This window comes from Dipodomys spectabilis, unplaced genomic scaffold, assembly GCF_019054845.1.
Source record: "Dipodomys spectabilis isolate Male_0828 unplaced genomic scaffold, ASM1905484v1 ptg000096l, whole genome shotgun sequence".
In the NCBI taxonomy this organism is placed as follows: Eukaryota; Metazoa; Chordata; class Mammalia; order Rodentia; family Heteromyidae; genus Dipodomys; species Dipodomys spectabilis.
This window is the reverse complement of record NW_024870773.1, coordinates 27,917,728-27,939,053: the sequence shown is the minus strand read 5'-3', so window position 1 is coordinate 27,939,053 and position 21,326 is coordinate 27,917,728. Positions and strand designations below refer to the sequence as shown.

At 51.3% G+C, this 21,326-nt stretch overlaps 1 protein-coding gene across 1 annotated transcript in view; it reads left to right on the top strand.

Annotated features, from left to right (window-relative positions):
- Positions 1-2,300: 2,300 nt before the first annotated feature.
- The window catches only part of Actn2 (actinin alpha 2), a 52,657-nt gene continuing 33,631 nt past the window's right edge, over positions 2,301-21,326 (top strand). Inside the window, exon 1 of the mRNA XM_042686066.1 lies at positions 2,301-2,457. Coding sequence (XP_042542000.1) covers positions 2,332-2,457 — 126 coding nt within the window. The 5' untranslated portion in view covers positions 2,301-2,331. The remainder of the gene's footprint in view (positions 2,458-21,326) is intronic.

Here is a 21,326-nt window from a genome sequence, read left to right as displayed (position 1 = left end):
GTGAGTCACTTCTGGGAAGCAAAGGCCTTTGACAGCTCCAAACAGGGGCAGAATATTAAACTTTGAAATTTGTGAGATAACTCTGAAAGAACCACCATCTGTAGGTGCTGAGCCAGTCCAAATTGTTCAGATCACAGAGAAACACACAGTTAATTTTTAAACAGCTTTGGTGAGCTATAATTGGCATAAAATGAACCATGAGTATTTAAAATGTACAATCTGCTAAGTTCTAATACATTTGTACACCTGTGAAACTACCATGGCAAATGAGAATGAATCCATCTATCACCCCCCAAACTTTAGTTCTCAGGAGGCTGAGATCTGAGGATCGAGGTTCAAAGCCAACCCAGGCAGGAAAATCCATGAGACTCTTGCCTCCAATTAACCACAAAAAGCTCAAAGTGGAGCTATGGCTCAAGAGATATGAATGCCAGCTTTGAGCTTTAAAAAGCTATGGGACAGGGCTGGGAAGATGACTCAGTGGTAGAGTGCTTGTCTCACATGCATGAGGCCCTGGGTTCGATTCCTCAGCACCACATAAGCAGAAAAAGCTGGAAGTGGCACTGTGACTCAAGTGGTAGAGTGCTAGCCTTGAGCTGAAGATCTGAGGGACAGCGCCCAGGCCCAGCGTTCAAGCACCATGACTGGCAAAAGAAGAAAGAAAAAAGCTAAAGGACAGTGCCCAGGTCCTGTGTTCAAGTTTTAGGACTGGCACACACACACACACACACACACACACAAAGCCAAATAAAAGCACCAAGACCTGAGTTCAAGTCCCAGTAGAAGCACAACAACCTCCTCCCCCCTCAAACCTCCCTCCTCATTTACGCCATGTATTTGCTAGTTGTCAAAGTCTTTAACCAAAACAATAAAGGAATAATTCCAGGCACACTTTCAACAATTGGTCGCCAAATTGGTAGCCAGGGAACCACAAACAATCCTGTAGCGCCTGCTGGCAATTTTTATTCCATTCATATAAACTTAATGGGGGGGCTGGGAAGGTGGCTCAGTGGTAGAGCGCCTGCCTTGCATGCATGAGGCCCTGGGTTCGATTCCTCAGCACCATATAAGCAGAAAAATCTGGAAGTGGCACTGTGGCTCAAGTGGTAGAGTGCTAGCCTTGAGCTGAAGAGCTGAGGGACAGTGCTCAGGCCCAGAGTTCAGGCCCCGTGACTGACAAAAACAAAAAACAAAAAAACTTAATGGGAACCAGGCTCCCTGCAGCCCCTCTGTGTAGCTGGGGTCCTAGGCACTGGGCCGTGAATGCGCCTGTGCCCCAGGACCCTGGGGCCCTGGGATTCTGGGGGGGGGGGGGGGGTTAATGCACAGCTGCTGGGCCAGGGCCTGTGCCCAGAGCCCTGGGATCCTAGGCCTGGGGGTTAACGTACCGCTGTTGGGCCAGGGCCAGGGCCTGTGTCCCGGGACCCTGAGGCCCTGGGATCCTGGGCGTTAATGCACCGCTGCTGGACCAGTGCCAGGGCCTGTGCCTGGCCTGGCGCAGCCGCAGTAGCCCGGGTGCAGGGACTCAGGTCCCACACGTTGCAGTTGGGCCAGATGGAAAGGTGAGGCGGGGCTGGGGCGGGGGGGGGGGGGGGAGGGGGTGGGGCGAGGGGGGAGGGGGTGGGGCGGGGGGGAGGGGGAGGGGCGGGGGGAAGGAGAGCGAGGGAGAGACACAAGGGGAGGGAGAAGAGGAAGGGCGCTTCCAATGGAAAGATGGGGACACAAGGAAAAGGAGAGTATGCAAATGATATGCAAAGCAGGTGCCGGACCCAGGCCCCGTAGGCGTCCCCTCCCCACCTTCCCCCGCCCCAGGAGGTCGCCCACAGGGAAAAGAATGGGTGCACGCGAGTCTCGAACGCTTCGATGGGCGCTGGCCACCTCTGTGCCTAGCCTCGGGACCGCGAGGACCACGGAGCCGGACTTAGGTGCGTCTGGGGCGTGGCCTGGGCGCCAGGGGCGCGGCCTGCTCGGATCCGGGCGCGACTGGGGCGTGGCCCACGGGGAGGAGGGTGTGTCCGGGGCGTGGCCTGGCCGCTAGGGGGCGTGCCTTGCGTGGATTCGGGCGTGTCGGGGCGTAGCCAGCTGGCGGGGGCGTGGCCGGCGGCACGTGATGCGCAGCGGGGGTATTAAGCGGCGCACAGCCGCCGGGTCTCGAGCTGGAGCTTCCCCGAGTGCCAGCACCCCCACCGGTCTCCCCGGAGCAGCAGACCGCGAAGGTCACCCGCCCGCCGGCCCCGCCGCACCTCCGCCCGCCCGCCGCGCGCCTCCCGCCTCCCATCCGCGCACGCCGTCCGTCCACTCCCGCCGCAGCCCCGCACGGCCACCGGCACCATGAACCAGATCGAGCCCGGCGTGCAGTACAACTATGTGTACGACGAGGACGAGTACATGATCCAGGAGGAGGAGTGGGACCGCGACCTGCTCCTGGACCCGGCCTGGGAGAAGCAGCAGCGCAAGGTCAGCCGCCCGCCGCGAGTTCGCGCCGACCCGGGGAGCGCGGGGGGCGGACAGCCGGGAGGGGGCGTACGGCCAGGGCGCGCGGGGGGGACAGCCAGGGGGCCGCACGGCCAGGGCGCGCGGGGGGCGGATAGCCGGGAGGGGGCCGCACGGCCAGGGCGCGCGGGGGGGGGGGACAGCCGGAAGGCACATGGCCGAGGCGCGCGAGGGGACAGCCGGGGGGGGTCGCCTGGTGCAGGCGGTGTGAGCCCCGTGGGGAGGGACGCACGGCCGGGGCGCGCGGGGGGGGGTGTACAGCCGGGGGGACGCATGGCCGGAGCGCGTGGGGGGGGACAGCCGTGGGGGGCCCACGATGGAGACGGCGTGAGCCCCGAGTGGAGGGGCGCACGGCCGGGGCACAAGAGGGGACAGCCGGGTGGGTGGCGCCCGGTGCAGGCGGCCGGAGCCCCGTGGGGAGGGCGCACGGCTGGGGCGGGAGGGAGTCAGTGGGGGAGGGGCGCACACGGACGGGGACCTCGGGTGGGGAGCAGCCGGAGGGGGGCGCACGGCCGGGGCACAAGAGGGGACAGCCGGGTGGGTGGCGCACGGCGGGGGCGCGCGGGGAAACAGCCGGTGGGGGCGTCTGGTGCAGACAGCCCGAGCCTCGTGGGGAGGGCGCACGGCCAGGGCGCACGAGACACGCGCGCGTGCGTGTGTAACACAGTTACCCAAGGAACAGGAGTGTGAGGGGAGGGCTTCCCTGCGCGAGGCTTAAGCCCCCAGACCCCTGAAACTGTGACCCTGACTGCCGGGCTGGGGACGACCCCGCCCTCCCCTCCCCGACGGTGAGCGTCTCTGGCGCTCCGGGTCGCCCAGTCAGGGGCTTTTCTGCTCTCCGAGGGGCGGCGGGACCCTGGACAGCCGCTGGTCGAGTATCGCGGGTTTCCACACGCTATTTATAGTTCCCTGAGGTCAGCGCCAGGAGGAGCGCGGGGAGGAGGGCGCGGCCGGCCTCGCAGGCCCCCGGCCCAGCCCTCGCGGGGCCCGCTGGAACATTCCGCTGTGGCAAACCCTCATCTCCATCGTCTTGGCCGAGCCGGCGTTCCACCTGTTCGCTGGACGGTCAGGCAGGACGCACGGACAGGCCAGCCCGCGCTGGGCAGCAGGGCCACGGCAGGGGTCCGGCAACCCCCCCCCCCCCCCCACCGTCCCTCCAGCCTCCAGGAGCCCGGCGCCCCGGCTTTCCCTAGCTCGGGGTGGGGGGTGGTGGCTAGTCTTGGGAGGAAGTCTGGAGAGCACAGGTGACCCAATGCGTGAACTTGTGCAAGTTCCTAGGAAACGGCCGTATCCCAGGCTGAGCCCTTGGTAGCCAGGAGGAGTGAGGTCTAGTGCTTGGATAATCACCCAATAACCAAGCACTACTTTAGACATTTTTACATTGTCTTTAAGTAGTTATACAAAGGAGTTGCCATTTAACAAACGAATACAGTGCCTCTTGATCCAGGTCACCCTTTTCAACATTCTGACCCAGTCCCCTGCACTACTCTCCTATCAGGATTTCTCTTGTCTACTTTCCTAATACTACCATTTGCCTTTATTATTTCTTTAAAAACACCCTATAACTAAGGTGTATTTTGGTCTCTGTTAGTTTCTTAGTACAGCTTTGGCCATCTCTATCTTTCTTGGAAACAAGATGTTGATGGTGATAGAAGTTGAGTCTATGAAAACTCAACTTTATTTCAACTTATTGTTCAAACATTTTTACAATTTTTGTTGTAGTTTATTTATTTATTTATTTACAGTACTGGGATTTGAACTTAGGACCTCGCACTTGCTAGCTCTACCACTTGAGCCTCTGTACCACCCCAAACCTATAAAGGATTGTTTGGAAACACGTCCTGGGAATTTTCCTGTGTCACTTGGATGTGTTTATGCGTAGTATGTTCAGTCTGCAAGAAGTTAAAAAGTGACTTTCACTTTTAGCATTGAGTATGTTGCTTTCTTTAAAAAAGAATTCCCAATAAGTTTGGTTATTATATCTTTTCATGGCTTAAAAAAAAAACCCTCAAGTCCCATGTCTTCATTCCAAAGATTTTTTTTTCTTATGAGAAACAGTAAAAATTGCTCAAGAATAGGGCAAGTAGATGGCCTATTGTTTCTAGAAGGTTTGACCCCAGAGGTTTCTGTTGATTTTTAAAAAGTAATTTAATTGTGGGTAGTTTTCCAAGGCCACATTGATATATATATATATATATATATATATATATATATTCATATTGCTGTATTTAATTTTGCTGTATTTGTGTTTGGATACACTGGTTTTGTTGTAGTGGTTTCTAGGTTTGGAATCTCCTCGTAATTGTATTATTATAGTCCTATAGGGCTTGAAGTATGTTATTTTAGAAAAGAGTCGTACTACCTGATTCCAGTTCAAAATAATGCTGTCAGGTTTAAAGTAAGAACTCTTGTTTTTCTTTTTAGATGGAGAGTTGTAGAGAGGGCAGGGGCGGGGGGGGGGGGGAGGGAGCCCCAAACTTCATGAGGCTGTGGACCTCATCAGATCAGGGAGAATTCTCTTTCCACTTTTGGTATGGAACCTGCCCCCTTCAGAGGAATCCTAGGGAAGCTGGAGGTCAGAGCGGCCAGGCCCGGGGCCTCTATTTCTGTCCAGTGAGGCACTGCCCGACCGGCAGGGACGGGATGCCATTGTTTCTATTGTGGGCTGCCTTCTCTGCTCTTGCCATTTCAGTGATATGCCGGGCATGCGATCTGTCAACAGATGCTGGTGGCTCTCGATGACGTGGGTAGCGGGCTAATGGATGCAGTGCCTAATTTTACCCACAGTCGAGAGGCCTGGGGACAGTGGTAATCCTGGCCCCCCTGGTGGGGAGTGTCTTCCTGCCAAGGGCCTTGGGAGGAATAAATGGAGTGCTTTTCATGAAAGGTCACTCGGGACTTAGAGAGCTCACCATCCCATCCCAGAGCTCCTCACGTCCTGGTCCATGCCCACGTCATGGCCATGAACTGTGGAGATTGGCCTATAAGGAGGGCTGCTTTGCCGGGCGCTGGTGGCTCATGCCTGTAATCCTAGCTACTCAGGAGGCTGAGATCTGAGGATCGTGGTTCAAAGCCAGCCCGGGCAGGAGAGACTGTGAGACTCCTATCTCCAATAGACCACCAGAAAACCGGAAGTGGCGCTGTAGCTCAAGTGGTAGAGCGCTCGCCTTGAGTTGAAGAGCTGAGGGACAGCACCCAGGCCCAGAGTTCAAGCCCCACGACCGACAAAAAAAAAAAAAGGAGGGCTGCTTTTACATCGCACAACCCCCACAGGGGAGACAATCTTCCATCTTGTAACTATTGTAGAAAAAAAGAGGGCGAGGCCGATGCCTGTAGTTAGAACTTTTCCCAGACAGGACACGGTTTGGAGACAGCTAGTTTCAGGTAACCCTGGTATTTCTCCAGGAGGCTGAGAACTTAAGTTTGAACCTCCACCTCCAGGGAGGCCTGGGCGGGGGGAACCTTGTGGGAATGGCAGTGCCATGTCCCCCCTCAAGCACGGGGCGCTGACCTTATAGGGGGATGGTGCATCCTTTGTTCCCCTCCCTCAAGGTTCCTGACATCCTTCCTCTGTATGTGGCCGTAAACTAACCTATGGAAGTTCCAGGTCTGCTGCTGTCCTTGCCATTTTTATATTTTTGTGCCGTCCTGGTACTTGAACTCAGGGCCTAAGCACTCAAAGCTAGCACTCGTACCACTTTGAGCCACTGTTCCACTTGCGTGTCCTCTCTGTTTTTATAGATGAATCCCAGCTGACATGTTGTCTGGAAGCATTGGCTGGGGAGCAGCTGCCCACAGGGTGGGGCTTTGACTGAGAACTCAGGGCCCTGCCCCCTGCCCATCTCTTAACTCTCCCGTCCAGAGGACAGCTGCTGGTGGGAACTCCTCCCCCTGGCTGGTGTGACAGTTCTCCCTGGAGGAAAGGAACTAATTGTTAGGACCAATTAACAAGCTGGAGGAATTTCTCAGCTCAACTCTGCAGTTCAGTCCCTAAATCTTTAGTCTCAATTTGTTTATCTTAGAACCAGAGATAAAATTCAACTTCCCTAACTGTGTAGGGCCTTTTCCCCTCAGGGGTCAAATGGCTAAACAATGATTACTATGGGAGGGGTTTTTACTAGCTGTTGAGGGACCTGTAAATGTTTGATTATTATCTTTGGGTTTGTTATTTTTAATTAGTAGTCCACACTTTGGACGTGGTGGGGTGGGGGTGAGGGGAAGCTGAAGGACAGGGCTTGGTCCTTAGTGACTCTTTTGTTTTCCTCGGTGGTATACTGTGTGTGGTATACTATTGGGAAAATAAAACCACTGTAGCTACTTTGTTTGGGGCAGTACTCGGATTTGTACACAGAGCCTTGGTTTCAAACCCAGGTCTCTACCGCTTCAGTTTGACTTTAACCATTCTTTTTTGTGTGCTGATACTGGGGCTTGAACTCAAGGCACTGGTGCTGTCCCTGAGCTTCTTTTCCCAAGGCTAGTGTTCTACCACTTGAACCACAGCTCTTCTTCTGGCTTTTTTGGTGCTTCATTGGAGATGAGTGTCATGGACTTTCTTGCTGCCCGGGCTGTCTATGAACCATGATCCTCACATCCTAGCCTCACTGATTTTAACTCCTTTAAGTGTATAATTCAATGGTGTTTTATTGCAACAACCATCATCACTATCCACTATCCACTTATCATTCCCAATGAAACCCTTATCCATCCTATAGTTGTCTTCCATTCTTTTCTCCCCTGATATACTTCTTAAGATTTACATACTGAAACATACAGAACTTTAAAAAGAAAATTAAATGCCATGTGCTTATCTGAAGGACCAAGTGTCCAGAAGTTTGAATAAGGATGAGTTTACCAGGTTCACTGGAATAATGACTATTTGGCTGGGTGTGCAACCCTGTTGCACTAACAAGATGGCTTTGTACCCCACATTTCACGGGATACTCCCTTTTCCCCTCACAAAGATATGCGGGGGGAGCACACTCAGAGCAGAGGTAGAAGGTAAGCCACCCACAGGTTCCCCCCCAAAACTTAGCTTCGTATCCTTGGATTGTCTGCTGCTCGTGATGTGTTGGAAGACGTAGGAAACGCAGAAAGCCTTCTGGAAGCTGAAGATACAGAGTCTGATAGTGAAGCAAGGTGAGAGTGGCCAGACCAGGTGTGGGGAGTGGGTGAGCAGGGCTCTGAGCCCAGGCAGCAAGACCTTCGCAGGCCTTTGGCGCTGGAAGAACTGCACCGACAGTCATGTATCACTTCCGGATTGATCCAAGTGGGAAGGGGCCCACCCAGGGAAGGGAGCCATCAGAGTGAGCGGCTGAGAGGACAGGACTAACTGCTCTTCCCTGGTGGCCGCTACACAATCCAGTGGAGCAGATCTTAGCGCCCAGGGCCTCCAGCTGCAGCAGCACTGATAGCAGGGAACCTCTGGTGTGAAGAACGTGTTTACGTCTAATGGGAGATTGCATCTAGCTAGGCAGCAAAATAGGAATACCATGCACCCCGGTGAGTGCAGGAGAGTCCTGCGTGTTTAGAGGGAAAGTTCTTCCTGAGCAAGAGGGGCGCCCAGGAAACCTCTGCGCCCACCTCTGTTACAAACACACACCTGTTTTGCCCTGAAGGGTCCGAGGGGCGGCGCTTGAGATGCAATCACGCCTTGTCTCTTTGTATCCTGTCTCGGGAGGTGCAAGGCTGTGTTCAGAGGCCTCGCCCGTATAGCCAGATTTCACCACGTAAGAGACGTGAGCCCCTGAATAAGGTTTTGCCTACGTGTGGGAGGAAGACTAGAACTCTGCGCTGGGAGCCATCATTAAAGCAGTGGCAGAAAGCTGTCAGCCAGCCCGCACCTCTGCAGCTGCAGACGCCCACGGGTGAGGCGTGGGTTGGCGTGGGCAGCCGCCTCCGGCAGGGGTGTGGGAACAAGATCGGGGCTCCATTGGAGGACAGTCAGAACTCTGCCATGTTTCCCTGGGAACAAGAGTGATTCTTCCAGAAAGAACAGAAGCCGAGACTGGGGGGTTGGGTAGGGAGAGGAAGCAGGGTAAATGCGAGGGTAGACAATATCCAAGGAAGGAAAAATCACAAGTGCCAGGCTCGGGCCTTGATGGAGGAGTTGGAGGAAAGTTCTGCACACACACACACACACACACACACACACACACACACACACACACAGAGTTTTCTAGGCTCCTCTACAGTGTTGAGGAGCCACCTCATGAACCCTTGATGGAGGAGTTGGAGGAAAGTTCTGTACACACACACACACACACACACACACACACACACACACACACACACACACACACACACACACACACACACACACACACACAGAGTTTTCTAGGCTCCTCTACAGAGCCACCTCATGAACCCTTGATGGAGGAGTTGGAGGAAAGTTCTGTACACACACACACACACACACACACACACACACACACACACAGTTTTCTAGGCTCCTCTACAGTGTTGAGGAACCACCTCATGAACACAAGCTATTTTTGAATGAATGATTGTGAAGGAATCATTGTTCATGTCTTCATTCATCTGACAATCCGTCATGATGGTCCCTTAACCTCTGGGGAGGTCCAGCTCCCTGACTTTTAGGGAGCTTGCAGCCTTGTTCAGAAGACAGAACCGGTCCCCCAGAAGTACAGATGAGTCCCTTCCCCAATTCAGGTAGGAAAAGGTCAGGGGCATCATCAAGTCCCTCTCCCACAGGGTTCCCTGTCAGGAAGTGTGCACACATGATCCTAAGCACCCAGAGACCAGGGATTGGTCCTCAGAGAGGCCCTTCTCCCACATCGTGGCCCGCCATGCCCCCCCTTCCTCTGTTCTTCCCGAATGCCATCTCCCTTCCCTGTCCCCGTCAGGTTGGAGCCATCCTCCTCCTTCCCCTCTCCCGCCCTTCCCAGCCTTTTCCTATGATGCTGGCAAGAATGGTCTAGAAAAGACACGAGTTTGTTTGAAGTATTTCCTTCTTCCTTCCTCCAGGAGAAAGTTCAGACTCTTAGAGATGGGAGTGTGAGGTCAGGCAGTGTGAGGTCAGGCTCGTGGCCAGTTCAGAGTTCCCCGCCTAGGAGCTGTTCTGCGGTCCCAACCTGCCCACAGCCCTTCACCGAGGCCTACCTCCTAGACCTGCTGTTCCTTTCCTCTTCCTAAGCAGTTTATGCACAGTAGCACCCCCCCACACACACACCATGTCCCACTGTCCCTCATTTGACCGTCAAAGAGAAGGCGCTCACAGTTGGTTGGATGGATGGTGAAATTATGAATCATTTTTTCTAAAAAAAAAAAAATAAAGCAATTTGTTTTTTTAATGAAAAGATTTAAAACATTTTTATAGTTTCTGTAAACTCCTTGAGCTATAAATGTGTTCATTCCAACTATATTTATTGCATAATGCTTTTTAAAAATATATATTTTAATTTCTCAGATCTCCAAAGGCAATAGAGTACTCTGCCTGGATTTTTGTTTCAAGCCTTTAGAGACAAGCTGCTCATATTTTTCAAAACTTGAAATTCACAACTTTTAGAATCGGAAAAAAATCATCCATCAGCAATCTTTAGTCAGAAAGTTCTAGTAACCTCAGTTTGATTTGAAATGGCCTCTTTTCCCCCTCTACCCATTTGAAGCAAATCCCAAGTCTATGATTCAGAAAAAAACATACATTTGAATTTTTGGCTTGGTGTAGAAAACACAGGAACAACTTGAAGGTGCTTTACAGTCGTGGGGTTGGAAAATAGGAAGTGGAGGCCAGGAAGGGTATTGAATGTTTGCCGGTGTGGGGCAGAATAGGCACACGCCATGGTGGTGCCGAAGCCTACATCTGTCTCAGAATTAGTGTGTCTGTGATCTGTCCTGTTCTCTATGCTGTTGCCAAGAAGTCCATGTGTTCACGTCTCATCTACACAGATAGATGACCCACCATCCAAGACTGAGTCTGTTAGGACCTTCTTGTCAGAAGGCATGACAGTTGGGATTAGCAAGCCTTTTCAGCACTAGCACAACCCTTAGCACAATCTTAGTGCTTGTGAGATCTACACAGAAAAAGAGGTGAATGTGAGATTGTTTGGGACATTGGAAACAATATTCAATGTGTAACAATGATTGAATATTGCACCAAAAGCTGTAACAGGAATTGCAAAGGCAAATCAAGAAATCCTGTCTGAGAGTTATAAGGAGTCTTTAGTTTACATCATGATGGCCAACCAAGATGTGAACGTAATGATTATCTAAAGCTAGGTGGATGGATGGTTCTTTGTCAGGGTTTTCGAGATGTTTCATTTGTGTTAGGCAGAGCCATGTGAAATGATCTTCGTTGACTGTTTTGACCAACACAACACCAACTTTTTTTTGGGGGGAGGGTGGTACTTGTCCTAGAGCTTGAATTCAGAGCCAGGGTGCTGTCCCTGAGCCTTTTCACTCATGGCTAGTACTCTGGCTTAAAAAAAATGTTAATTACAGATAAGAATCTGGCAGGCTTTCCTTCCTGACTGGCTTTGAACCTCAGTCCTCACCTCTCAGCCTCCTGAGTAACTAGAATTACAGGCATGAGCCACTGGGTGCCGGCAATTTCTTGTGTTCCAACCCAAGGAAACCAATTTGGCTCAGAAGTCTGTTGGATTCAAAGTCTTCCAACGAGGCCATGAAATACAACTAAGTTCTAATCATGTCTAGCCTTTGATGTCCACATGGGGGGAGCGAGGGAACTGTTGGGATTTTTTGGAAGATAAAAAGGTGGGATTTGGGTTGAAGGCTTGAATTCCAAATGGAAGTACCCCAAGACTTAGGTATAGGAAGGCAATCAGGCAGAGGTTAACACCTAGGGAGGGAAAATGGGAAAAAGATTTGCAGGGATGGACAAGGCTGGGCCAAGAAGAGAGTCTAGAGGAAGTAGCCGCCATTGAATATAGGCTCCTTGCTTTTCTGATGAAAACACGTGTGTCATAGACAACTTGAGCTGTTAAGATGCCTGTGATTTTTCCCTCCTCCTCCTACTCCTCTTCCTCCTTCTCCTCCTACTCCTCTTCCTCCTTTTCTCCTCCTCCTCCTCCTTTTCTTCTTCTTGTCAGTTGTGGGGCTTGAACTTGGGGCCTGGACACTGTCCCTGAGCTTTCTTCACTCAAGGTTAATGTTCTAGTACTTTAGCCACAGCTTCTGACTTTTTTGGTGGTTAAATGGAGATAAGGGTCTCACAGACTTTTCCTGCATTGGCTGGCTTTGAACCATGATCCTCAGATCTCAGCCTCCTGAGTAGCTAGGATGACAGGCATGAGTTTCTGGTATCCAGCCCTCCCTTTGTCCTTTTCTGTTAGATTTTTTTTTCACGGAGGACTGTCTCCCCTGAGCAGCAACATGTTAAGGAATTCCAACCAGACAGTGAAGTGGTATTTTAATGAATAAAATTTTTTTTTGCCAGTGGGTTTAAAAAAGGTGTGTGTAGGAAGGGATTTTGGCATATCATTCCTGGTATTCCACACTCTTCACAGAATAAAGTAGAGGAGCAGCTGTTACTGAGTAAGAGTGCTGCCTGGCATGATTTAAACTGTCTGTGCAATCCGGCCTCTACAGTAGTCAAGAAAGCTGAGCTTTGGTGTCTTCATTTAGGAAGGTGTAGCTTGCAAATGCTCCCAAGATTTTGTCTAAATGGTGAAAATACCATTCCATCTCACAGCTGCAACTTTCTAGAAGACTAGAGATACCAATGATTTGATTGCTCCTAGCCGCTGAATCCATGCTGCTTTTACGGCTCTACTGAGCCGTGTGGTCCGCATGGGAGCAGAGCCTGGCATTCAGGGGGCCCACGTGTTGCTTCACTTCCAGTGCCCCTGCCCCACCTGCAGGGCCTGTGCGCCGAAGGATGTGGGATTTCTTGACTTGGAAACTGGGAGCGTCTGATAGGAATGACATCTCTGAATCTTCAAGCAGGGAACATATTGACTTGAGGAACAGCTCCAGCCAGCACTTTGTCCAACAGAACAGAGTGGGAGGAAAGGAGCACAGGAAAAGCCACGCAGCCTCTTGGAGCCTTAGGGAAAGACATCTGCCAGGAGCCCGGAAATAAGTTCCAAGTGCCCAGCGTGATCTGAAAGAGGCCAGAGGTCAGGAGGTCATGGTCAGGGATGGAGACATGGAGATCCCCAGGGATGGAGCGGAAGGAGACAGCCGGCACAGGCCGGGAAAACACTCCTCATTATGGAGCACTACAGCGAGAATATAATGTATTCTTTTTTTTAAATTTCTTTTTTTTTGGGGGGGGGGTCCGGTCATGGGGCTGAACTCTGGGCCTGGGCGCTGTCCCTCAGCTCTTCAGCTCAAGGCTAGCGCTCTACCACTTGGGCCACAGCACCACTTCCAGCTTTTTTTTTTTCTTTTTGCTTATCTGGTGCTGAGGAATCGAACCCAGGGCCTCATGCATGCAAGGCAAGCGCTCTACCACTGAGCCACATTCCCAGCCCCTATAATGTATTCTTCTGGAGCCTTCTCTGACTGATTCTTCTCTTGGCTGAGGAGGAATCCAGTCCTGGTTTGGGGGTGTCAGAGTCTGAGAGGAAAAGGAGTCTTTGTAGTGCCAAGTGCTTCCTGGGAGACACTAGGAAGTGGTTAGCTGTCATCCCCTGTCCAGAGGCCCTGGTTCCTTCCTGACACCCCCCACGTCCTGATGGCCTCTTCCTCTTCCACCTGCACCCCTACATTTCCCCAAACCTCATGCCCTTCATAGTTTTTTTTCTGTCAGTCATGGGTCTTCAACTCTGGTCCTGGGTGCTGTCCCTCAGCTCTTCAGCTCAAGATGAGTACTGTACTGCTTGAGCCACAGTGCCACTTCCGGTTTTCTAGTGGTTTATTGGAGATAAGAGTCTCACGGACTTTCCTGCTGGGGCTGGTTTTGAACTGTGATCCTTAGATCTCAGCCTCATGAGTAGCTAGGATTAACAGGCATGAGCCACCGACACCTGGCTGCCCTTCATATTTTATTGGCTGCCCTTCATATTTTATATTGTGTTTTATATTTTCATTCCTGGAAAAGCAAATGTTCCTGAGACTTGCTTTTAGGCACGGCCAAGGTCATTTTACTTACTTATTTAGTAGTACTGAGACTTGAACCCAAGGCCTTGAGATTGCTAGGCAGGCACTCAGGATCACTGCAGCCTTTCCCTCAGCCCTCATGCCCTGTTTGTATTTTTGGTTTTGAGTCAGACAGGGCCTCACTAACTTTGCCCCAGCCAGCCTCAGATTCTCAGCCTTCCTGCCTCCAGCCCCGAAGTACCCGGGTTACAAGTGTGTACACCTCCACCATGAAGGCCATTCTAAAGGTGACACTTCTGAACTGGTGGCCCTGGGGTCTAATTCTGGATAATTTCAGATTCTGATGGAGCAGAAGACGGAGCTGTGGTAAGAACACGTTTGGGTCTGGGCACCTGTAAACCAGCTCCTCTGAAGTCTGAGATCTGAGGTTCGAAACCACCCAAAGCAGAAAAGTTCACAAGACTCTCATCTCCAATCGACCACTAAAAAGCCACAAGTGGAGGTGTGGCTCAAGTGGTAGAGTGCCAGCCTTGAGTCAAAAACCTAAGCAAGAGCAAAAGGATTTGAAAACAGTAAATAAAAGCACGTGGGCAGAGGCCAGACCTTTTAACACCTCTAGATAAAGGCCAGCCTTACTCACAGGAAGTGGCACTTCTGTTGCATGTGAGCCATGGAAAAGGAATAGTTCCCTGGTGCTTTGAACTCGTCTTGTAACAGGGCTCCTCTCCTAGCATCTTCGGTGTGAATGCTCTGAGCGGGGAACTCGGGTGGTGTCAGATGAGGCCAGCATCTGAGGATGCTGAATTTGATACTTGGTGTCTTTGTTTCCCCCGCCACCCCCAAGGACAGCCAGAGGGCCGAGCGGAGTGGACATGGAAGGCTACAGTAAAGGTTATTTTCAGGATGGGTTGAGCTTTGGAGAATTTTACTCACGGATCAGGCCTTCGCCCTCTCCCATACCCCCACAAAAGAGATGGCAGGCTGCATGCCTCGCTAGGCCAGCTTTTGTCTCCCAAGAGCCCTTCTTTCCCCAAAAGATGGCCGATTGGGTGAGGAGAAGGTGGCCCCGTGATCATGGTGGGCAGCTCCCCGCTCCGACCCCCGCTCCCAGGAAGGGAAGGGAAGCGTGTACTCACTGCAGCGTCCCCGGACCTCACGTCCAGCTTTGCTCAGGACAACCCCAGTGGTGGCTCTTGTCCCAGAGGATTATAAATAGCACCTCCTTTGCCTGTCAGAAGTGGACCAGTTCAAAGCATGAACTGTGGCCGTCCTGTCCCAAGGAGGCGCCCAGGCAGCCTTGTCGGCAAGGTCATCGTGTGCTTTTAAAAGTACAAGCCCAAGCTGGGCATTGGTGGCTCACGCCTGTAATCCTAGCTACTCAGGAGGCTGAGATCTGAGGATCGTGGTTCAGAGCCAGCCCAGGCAGGAGGGACCGTGAGACTCCTATCTCCAATAAACCACCAGAAAACCGGAAGTAGCGGTGTAGCTCAAGTGGTAGAGCGCTCGCCTTGAGCTGAAGAGCTGAGGGACAGCGCCCAGGCCCAGAGTTCGAGCCCCACGACCGACAAAAAAAAAAAAATGTACAGGCCTGTTTCTGAACTGGAGAATTATAAACCATGGCTCGAGTGGTAGGGTGCTTGGCGAGCAAACTTGAGGTCCTGAGTTCAGGCCCTGTACCAGAGGGGGGGGGGTAATTTGGTGTTTATTACCTCATTACCAAAGTCAGGTCTCTAGACTTGTTCTTCTAACAATTTTAGGTCTCATATCAAAATTGTAATTTTTCTTTCCTTTGGCAGTACTAGGATTTGAACTCAGAACCTCATGCTTGCTAGGTAGGCACTTGGCCACTTGAGTCCCTAAGCTATTTTGGCTCTAATTATTATTCAAGAAGGTTCTTGTATTTCTGCCTAGAGTCAGTCTCCAACTGTAGTTCTCCTACCTACCTACCTAGAGAGTGGCAGGAATGACATAGACGTGCTACATACTCTGTGTTCCTGTAAGAATTTGTTTGTCCATTCAGACATCTGAAGAGCCTGTGAGAGTGTTTGTAGTCTGATGGACCAGGCCTGGCCAGCACTGTGCTTGTGTCCCTGCGCAGACAGGCTGGGCTACCCCTGTTTCAGTCTTTCAAGCACTTGGTTGGGAAGCAGAAGAAGCTCTCAAGAGTGCCTGGTGTGTGGCAGTGGCTGTGGCTAGAACTGACATCTATCTGGGCGCCCAGGCCGGAAGGCTGCAGGGACTTTTTTCTATGGTGCCAGGGCTCAGGCAGGTGGCACCTTCTCTATTAGGGTTGAAGTGTGATCTTGGAGTAGATATTTCCATGGAAAGCTGAAAAAAATTTAGAAGTAACACCTCATTGAGTGATGAACCCCAGTAAGCTGAGGCGGTAGACTCTACGCAGCTTGCAGAGTCTCTCCCCAAATGCAGGAAATCCAGCTGGTGTAATTGTAGATAATCAAGGACGGACATGATTATTATTACCAGTAATACATTTAAAACAGTAGTTGTGAGTCTTGGCTAACGGATTTTATATTTTTATATACTTTCCTGAATGGTTTACCCCCACACATCACACGTGTGTGTGTGCGTGTGCGCGCGTGCGTGTGTGTGTGCGCGCGTGTGTGTGTGTGTGTGTGTGCGCGCGTGCATGTGTGCACGTGCACATGCATGTGCTGATACTGGAGTTTGAACTTGGTGCCTCACTCTCTTTGTTGGCTTTCCCCCCCAAGGCTGGTGCTGTACTACTTGGGCCACACTTCCACTTCCAGTTTTATTTTGCTGGATAATTGGCGATAAGCGTCCTGCAGTCTTTCCTGCCCAGGCTGCCTTTGCTTCGCAGTCCTCAGACCTCAGCGTACCGAGTAGCTGGGGTTCCAGGTGTGACCCTCAGCACTCGGAACGCTAGCTGCTTTTCATAGGTACAGAACCTAGGGCCTCACGCATGGACTGTATCTCCAGCCCCCTGCTTTTTTTTTTTTCTTTTTGTAAAAAAACGAGTCTTGCTGTATAGCCCAGACTGTCCTCAAACTGTCAATCCTCCTGCCTCTGCCTCCCAAGCACCGGATTGCAGGTGCTCCCCGCTCTCCAAAGTACTTCTTAAAAACATAGTTTAAAAAAGGATCATATAAAGATCGATTACATATTCTTTGTTGAATATACAGGTAAGAAAAACAAATTAAACTCACAGCCCAGAGAAAACTAGAATCATGGTGCCCACCAGATTGCTTTAGGCTTCATTCCAGAAGCTTGCATTCCCATAGAGTAGGCCATCGCTGTTGATGGGACAGAGTAGCTCGGGGTCCAGGGACATTGGTACTGTTCAGTGGGGAGCCCTAGCATGTAATCAGGAGCTCCACACACCCCACTTTCCTGCGTTCTCTCCATGTGTAGGGTGTGTGTGTGTGTGTGTGTGTGTGTTCCGGAGCGTGCGTCCTCCCAAGCCCGCGTCTGCGCTCCTCTGGAGACAACCCTCTATTTGGGTCCCTGAAAATAGTAACAGTATGGTGAACTTGAACTAAAGAATGTTTATTTTGCTGTCTGTGGGGTGCAAGCTGCTTCCTCAGTTGCCGGATGGGCTGATGGGGCGCAGCATGGGCGTGCTTTTATTGAAGCTTAAACCCACCCGCAGGAAAGGAATGGGGGAAACACAGGACCCACTGTTGCTGGTGCTGCTGCTGCCGCTGCCGCCGCCAAACACTGAGCAACAGTTGGGTGTGCATAGTCGCCCCTGCTCCTAGGGAACAGGTGATTTGGGGAGGTACAAGATTGTACAGAGCCGCCCCTGGGGAGCCTCAGTGGAACAGTCCCCACAAGAATCAGCCACGTGAGAGAGGCAGGTATAACCGCACTGAATGCCCAGCTGAGGCTTCCTGCAGCATTAAGCTCTGAGGCCAGGCATTAGTACCTTCCAGGCGATTCTCCAAGCTCACTGCCCTGAAGATCTGATTTAACTTACTGGTGGGAAATGTCCGGTGACTCTACTTGCAGAGCTGGAGAAGGGGCGTGGCATGGAGGAGTGGCTGTGGACAAGGCTCCACTTCCCATCAGGGCCCAGGGCCTCCCCTGTTCCACGCCGCCTCCACCTTCGCATTCCATGGCTGTGATTTTGTTCTGTCCTCCTGGATGTTTTGCGGGGAGGATTCCACATAGCAGAGAGGCCAGGCCTTGTTTGGGCTAGATTTGGCTTCCATGAAAACCCTGGGGAATCTTTTTTTTTTTTTTTGGTCTTGCTATGTAGCCTTGGAGTTTAGTCCCTTCCTTTCTGTCTTCTGCACAGCCTGGCCTGGAAGCTTGACTGAATCTGTGGCTGAGATCTTTTTCTGATGAGAGCCAGGTGGGGGGCAGGGGGGGACGCCTGTCTTCTTGAGCGCTGAGACCCATCTTGAACCTGCCAGTTCCAGGCACCATCACGAGCGGGAGTCTATTTTTGGACATCCTCCCCAATGAGGTTGCCTGTTATTTTTGCAAGGTATTTTTCTTTCTTTGGCAAGCGTACAGTATCTTTCTTCACAGTGAAGGATCCCTTAGCTCTTAAGTTTGACATGATAATCATAATTCTTTAAAACCTAGAACTTGAACAGATACACATTTTTAGTGTTTTGCTCTTTATTTTTTCAGCTAATGAGATAGAATCTGATCTCTATCCCATATGGTCTTACCTAGAAAGAGAGACAATTAACGGGGGGGGGGGGGGAGGGGGGAGGGAGAGAGAGAGAGTTTATTGGTTCTGAGATTTGAAGTCAGGGCCTGGGTGTTTTCTCTGAGTTTTTTTTTATTTTTGCTCAAGGCTAGTGCTCTACCAATTGAGCCACAGCCCCACTTCAGCTTTTTGGTGGTTCATCGGACATAGGTGTCTCATGACTTTTCAGCCCAGGCTGGCTTCAAGCCTCGATCCTCAGGCCTTAGCCTTCCAAGTAGCTTGGATTGCAGGTGTGAGCCACCAGCTCCCGGCCATAGAAACTTCTAAAATCACAGACCTTTTTACACTGCCTCTTGCTCTGAAGAAACATCCTGTGAACTTTGCTGAGCAACAGCATGTTTCTCCATTAGCGGAGGCAGCCTGAACACGCTTCCGTCATGACTACAGGCTGCCTTCCATTTTCTGGAGCAGTCTTGCCTTATCTGAGCCCACCTGCAGTGATTTCATTGTCTTAAGTTTAAAGCACAGAACCCCTCCGGTTTGAAATCTCATGGATGGCCCTGAGCACCGGTGACATTTATGTTTACAAAATATTTCCAATCTCTTGTAACGCTATCATGCCTCCAAGCAGACTGGTTTCATGAGGTAGATGCAGGAATTCCTTAGGAGAGGGACTGTGCATAGAAAAGCGAGCTGATCACTCATACCAGGGTCTAAGCTGGTCCTGGGGTCCGGCTGCAGGCTGTGGGCGTCTGGGATGGAGACAAAGCAGAGATTTGGGGCACAGGGTATTGATGCCCACCACAGAATAGCATGCCTGATTATATCAGTTATTTGAACATCAGGAGTCCAAATGGACCTGCAAATATGCTTGTAACTTACTGTAGCTCATGTAGGCTTCTTGGGGTTACCTACATGTACGTACTGTCTGGTTAGCTTTTTAAGATTTGAGCCAGGGGCTGGTGGCTACTCAGCAGGCTGAGATTGGAGGATTGTGATTCAAAGCCAGCCCAAGCAGGAGAGTCTGTGACTCTTTTATCTCTAATGAACCACTGGAAAACTGGAAGTGGCGCTGTGGTTCAAAGTGGTAGAGCCTTGGGGCTGGGAAGGTGGCTCAGTGGTAGAGTGCATGCCTTGCGAGCATGAGGCCCTGGGTTGGATTCCTCAGCACCACATAAACAGAAAAAGCTGGAAGTGGCGCTGTGGCTCCAGTGGTAGAGCGCTAGCCTTGAGCTGAAGAGTTGAGGGACAGCGCCCAGACCCAGAGTTCAGGCCCCATGACCGGCAAAAAAAAAAAAAAAAGTGGTAGAACCTTGAGTAAAAGAGCTCATGGACAGCACCCAGGCCCTGAGTTCAAGTCCCACAACCAATAAGAAAAAGAAAGAAAAGATTTACTGTGCATTGTAGGAAGTTGCTTGGGCCCCTGGCTACCTTAAAGGTCTGGGATTTCGCTCAGTTACTTGGTTATCCGGTCTCCACTGTGATGATTGCTTTGTTACCACCTCAGTGGGGCTCCTGGGTTCAGAGACTTCCTGGCTGCTGAGTGGAGGCCAGCAGAAATACTCTTGTAGAAGTTTCTAATATGTCTGAACTTCTGGATACTGGAGCTGAAGATCACACTGTTGGCTTCCAGTGTGGGTGAGGGTTAGTGCTGTGGTGTTTGGTGAGAGACTCGTGTGCTGCCAACTTGTGTGCCCGGGATTTTGGTGGCTGGAAGACCAGCAAGCAAGGCAGCCGCATGGATGGCAGGGTACTTGCCCTGTCCAGCTAGGCCCTGACCCTCCGACAAACAAGTCTCCTCCGTAAGCCAGAGCTGGACAAAGATCTGATTTAGAGAAGCAGCTCCGACCTTTGTGCTCCACCTTCACGGAAGATTCTAGAAACATGTACAGCTCTCTAGAGATCCCTTACTTTTGTTACAGTCATTAAAGACCCAGGAGGGCGATAGGATGTGGGCTTGACCAGGCAGGAGCTTGTGAAGGAGGAGGTAGCAGTAACATGGTGGATGTAAGTGGAGCGGATTTTGGAAAATCAGCTTGGTGGGAATCGGGTTCCGGTGCGAAGGGTGCAGATCCGGCCTGTCGGGCGGTGCTGGCTGGCCTCCTCCTCACTGACTGCTCCTCAGTGCTAGCCACCGCAGTCACAGCCTCCACGGCATCAGGACACGAAGGACAAATAATTGTAGCTGTCATAGTCAGAAACAGACTCTGTTGGGAGCCATGACCGGGCCGGACAGGGCTGCCCTTCCTCTTTCCTTTTGGGGATACAGTTACCCCACTGTGGGCTGCAGGCCAGGCTGAGGGCAGGGCAGGCTTAGAACCCACAACCTGGGCTTCTTCCTGCCTCGAGGACAAGAAATGATACACAGCCACAGAACGCGGGCGCTTCGCCCCGATAGACAGCCCTGGTTTAGGATTCGTGCATTTCCCGCCCGCCTCCTCCCGCCTTTAGGTGCAGGGACTTGTGCAGTTTCCTATTTCCTCTGGGATCCAAAGGCTTTTCTCAGAAATGCTGGAGATACAAAACACGCAAGAACAAAGGCCATGGCCGTGGTAATTAAAACCATAAATATAATGAGCCAGGCATCGGTGGCTCACACCTGTCATCCTAGCTACTCAGGATGCTGAGATCCGAGGATCGTGGCTTAAAGTCAGCCCCGGCAGGAAAGTGCATGAGATGCTTATTTCCATTTAACTACCAAAAACCCCCAAACCCCAAACAAATAAACAAAAACTACACCAGAAGTGGCGCTGTGGCTCAAGTGCTAGAGTGCTAGCCTTGAGCAAAAATAGCTCCGGGACTGCACGTAGGTCCTGAATTCATGCCCCAGGACTGTGTGCATGTGTGCGTGAGTAACACAAACACAGACACACAAATATAGAACTTAATTATTTGGAAATAGCTTAAGTGTCCAGCCATAGAACCTGTTACAAAAAGTGTGGTATAAGCTGCACAGTGGAATACTATGCTGCTATAGTAAAGGAATCCTCTGTATTGATGTGGAATGATCCTCAAGTCGCATTTTTTTTAAGTCAGTTAAAAAAAAGCAAGATGCAAAACCATGCGTTTACTATGATTCGTATCATAGTATCATGTGTGTGTTTGTAAGTGCCCACGTGCATAGATCACCGGAGGTTACATGGGAGTCCAGTAGCTTTGATCTCTCTGGGCAGAG